At 53.3% G+C, this 2,852-nt stretch overlaps 1 protein-coding gene across 1 annotated transcript; it reads left to right on the plus strand.

Annotated features, from left to right (window-relative positions):
* Positions 1 to 1,603: 1,603 nt before the first annotated feature.
* On the plus strand, positions 1,604 to 2,428 carry LOC148911894 (uncharacterized protein F54H12.2-like). Its single transcript, XM_089028343.1, has one exon. The coding sequence runs from the start codon at positions 1,604 to 1,606 to the stop codon at positions 2,426 to 2,428; it is 825 nt and encodes a 274-aa protein (XP_088884469.1).
* The last annotated feature ends 424 nt before the right edge of the window (positions 2,429 to 2,852 follow it).

Consider the following 2,852-nt stretch of genomic DNA (forward strand, 5'->3'; position numbering starts at 1 on the left):
AGAAGATAAAAAGGAGGAGGACCCCTCGACCACCGATTCGCTTCAAGACTTTGATTACGACGGCGACAACGAATTGAAGGACTTGCTCACTGAAACATAAACACATCATGGTTAATTACAAGAAAGGACGACGTCAACGCGGGGGCAAGAAACGTGCAAAGCATACTCAGTTGGGTGGGGCCAAACGGAAACGGTCGTCCGCCACGCCCAAGATCAAGGCGGCTCTGCGTGGAACCTTGGCTCCTGGCATTCCCGACTACGGGCCCGTGACCAACCCCTTTCACATTCGATTTTCACAACCTCGCCCCACCGTGCCCTCCAACAAGGTTCAGACTCTTCGCCGCATGGCCCCCGCCAGTCTCCGGCATCTTCCGTCCAACAACGACTCCTTGGACGTCGTCATAAAAGGCCGACCCGTTACGCTTTATCCTAAAGGTCGTCAGGTCGTCACCACTACGAAATGAACAGCAGCACAGGCACCAACTCTTGCGTGGTTCCCGTCATTCTCTGGAATCGTCTGCAAGAAGAACTCAAACACCTTAAAGAAAATGTAGCTGCTTCCGCCGCCGCCAAGTCCCAAGCCGGAGGAGCCATCGCAGGAGTGGATCGAGATGGGAACGTTCGCATGAACGAATTGATGCACACCATGGCTGTTCAACAATCGTTGCAGCAATCCCCCAAGGTGGAATTCGTCAAGTACGCGGATAAGATGGTCAAACAAGTCATGTCCGACCCCAGTCTCACGCCCGACGAACGCGTTCGCTTCATGACCAACTATGCGGCCAGCTTTCAAGACCAAAAAGCCATGGCTCAAAAAGGACTTACTCCTGCAACGGCTCCTGCCCCAGGTCCTGCTCCTGCGCCTGCTCCTGCGCCTGCACCTGGTCCTGCCCCTGGTCCTGCTCCTGCTCTTATTCCCGGTCCTGGACCCGTCGTTGGCACCACCCCTGCTTGGTCTCTTCCTGCAGGACCCTCGGGAGTCAAGCTTGGGCCTGGAAGCGTTACTCCTAAAGGTACGGGTACGGGTCCAGGTCCAGGCCGTGGTCGTGGTCGTGGTTATACAGGCAAAGGCAAAACCCCACTCAAACGTCAAATCCATTTTGGGAACGTGCCCGGCACGTCTACGCCGCTGAACAACCTCAGGCCTCAACAGATCAAGCAGTTGAAAAAGGTAGACAACCTCATCCAAGCCATCGATCAGAAGTCCAAGAAAATTGCTCAGGACACCAACTTGACCCCTGAACAAAAACGCGCAAAGCAAGGCGTGCTCACGCGTGGACGTACCAAGTACAAGGTGATACGAAACGACATCCTCAACAGTTAGACCATATAAAAAGGACCGCCCACCTGCCCGACCTACCCTGATTCGTCACTCGACCTCGTCATGAAACGACAACACGGAGGACGTGCCGCTCCCGCCGCCAAAGCCTCGCGCGAAGATGCCCCTCCCTTGAAAGTACACAAAGGGACCGTGGTCGATTTGTTTAAACGACTGCCCATCGACGTCACGTGTGAAAAATCCAAATGGGAAGTCTACTCGCAAGCCACGGCGGCCGTGGACCCTTTGGAAATCACGGTGGACTGAACCCGTACCTGGATCGACATGACCAAGATCCTGCTGGAATTCGACGTGGAATTCCTTGACGCACCCAATGGTGCACTCCTGACCAATACCTCGTCAGCCGTTCCCATTAACAACGTGGCTCACTCCCTCATCAAACAAATTCAACTGACTATTAACAAAGGAGCCGTGACTGTCAACGCCGATCACTACCATCTAGAAGCTTATTTCGACCGACTGCTGAACTATTCTGAAGAAGAAAAGAAATCCCTGCTGTCCCTGGAAGGATGGGCCACCGACACTCCCGACAAGTTTGATCAGCTCAATCCCAATGACTTGGCCATCGCGAATCCAAACATGGCGGGTGCAGCGCTCACAGCTGGCGAAGTAGGAGATGCCATTCGTGCTGCTGCCACTCGCGTCACGCCCAACCAAGGAGCCAAGGAACGTGTTGGATTGTGTTGCCAAGGTCGTGCCGTCAAGTTCGTCCTCAGACCCGTCATTCCCCTCTTCTCCAGTCAGCGCTACTTGACTCCTGGTTGCGAATTGAAATTCAGAATCCAATGGAATCCTCGAGAATTGGTCATGATGAATGGTCCCACCGTGGGTGCTACAGCCATTACCCACGCCAATGCTACTTACAGAATAGTCAACTATTCTCCCAAGTTGCACATTCGTCACGTGGACGTCAACAGCGAATTGCACATCAAGATGGAAGCGGCCATGTTGGAAAACCAAGACATTGCCCTCTACCCTTACTTCACCAACAGAACCGTCACCCACACCGTTCCCGATGGTCGACGACGGGCTCAGATGCATAACGTGTTCCAGGGGTACCGACCCAACTACATGATCATTGGATTTTAGCGAGGAGACGCTTTCGATGGGGACCTAGCTCATTCTCCTTTCAACTTTCAAGACATGCATCAATCGTCCCTTCGCGTGACCGTCGACGGAGAAGAAATTCCTCATCAGCGATTGGACCTGACCTCGCATCATAAGGAAGAAGGCTTCAATACCCTCCTTCAGTTCTCAGGACGAGGCATCGACTCTGCACCCACCGGCATCGATCGAAAAGGGTATAAGGACGGCAATTACCTCATCCTCTACAACTTCAACCCCGACGGCGAACAAAACTTTGGCTACAGCTACGCTCGAAACGTAGGCAACGTCAACATCGACGTCGACTTCTCAGCCAACACAGCCAACAACACCACCATGGTCGTCAGCGGATACTTTGAACAAGAAACGTGGTTGGATGGTAACAAGAACGCTTCCCAGAGATACAGCT

The sequence above is a fragment of the Actinia tenebrosa genome, unplaced genomic scaffold (assembly GCF_029948245.1).
Source record: "Actinia tenebrosa isolate PJP-AT-01 unplaced genomic scaffold, QUT_ActTen_1.0 PGA_scaffold12__29_contigs__length_12842862, whole genome shotgun sequence".
Taxonomy (NCBI): domain Eukaryota; kingdom Metazoa; phylum Cnidaria; class Anthozoa; order Actiniaria; family Actiniidae; genus Actinia; species Actinia tenebrosa.

Excerpts from the sequence above, each read along its gene's own strand:
- LOC148911894 (XM_089028343.1), top strand. The coding sequence starts at position 1,604 with ATGACCAAGATCCTGCTGGAATTCGACGTGGAATTCCTTGACGCACCC.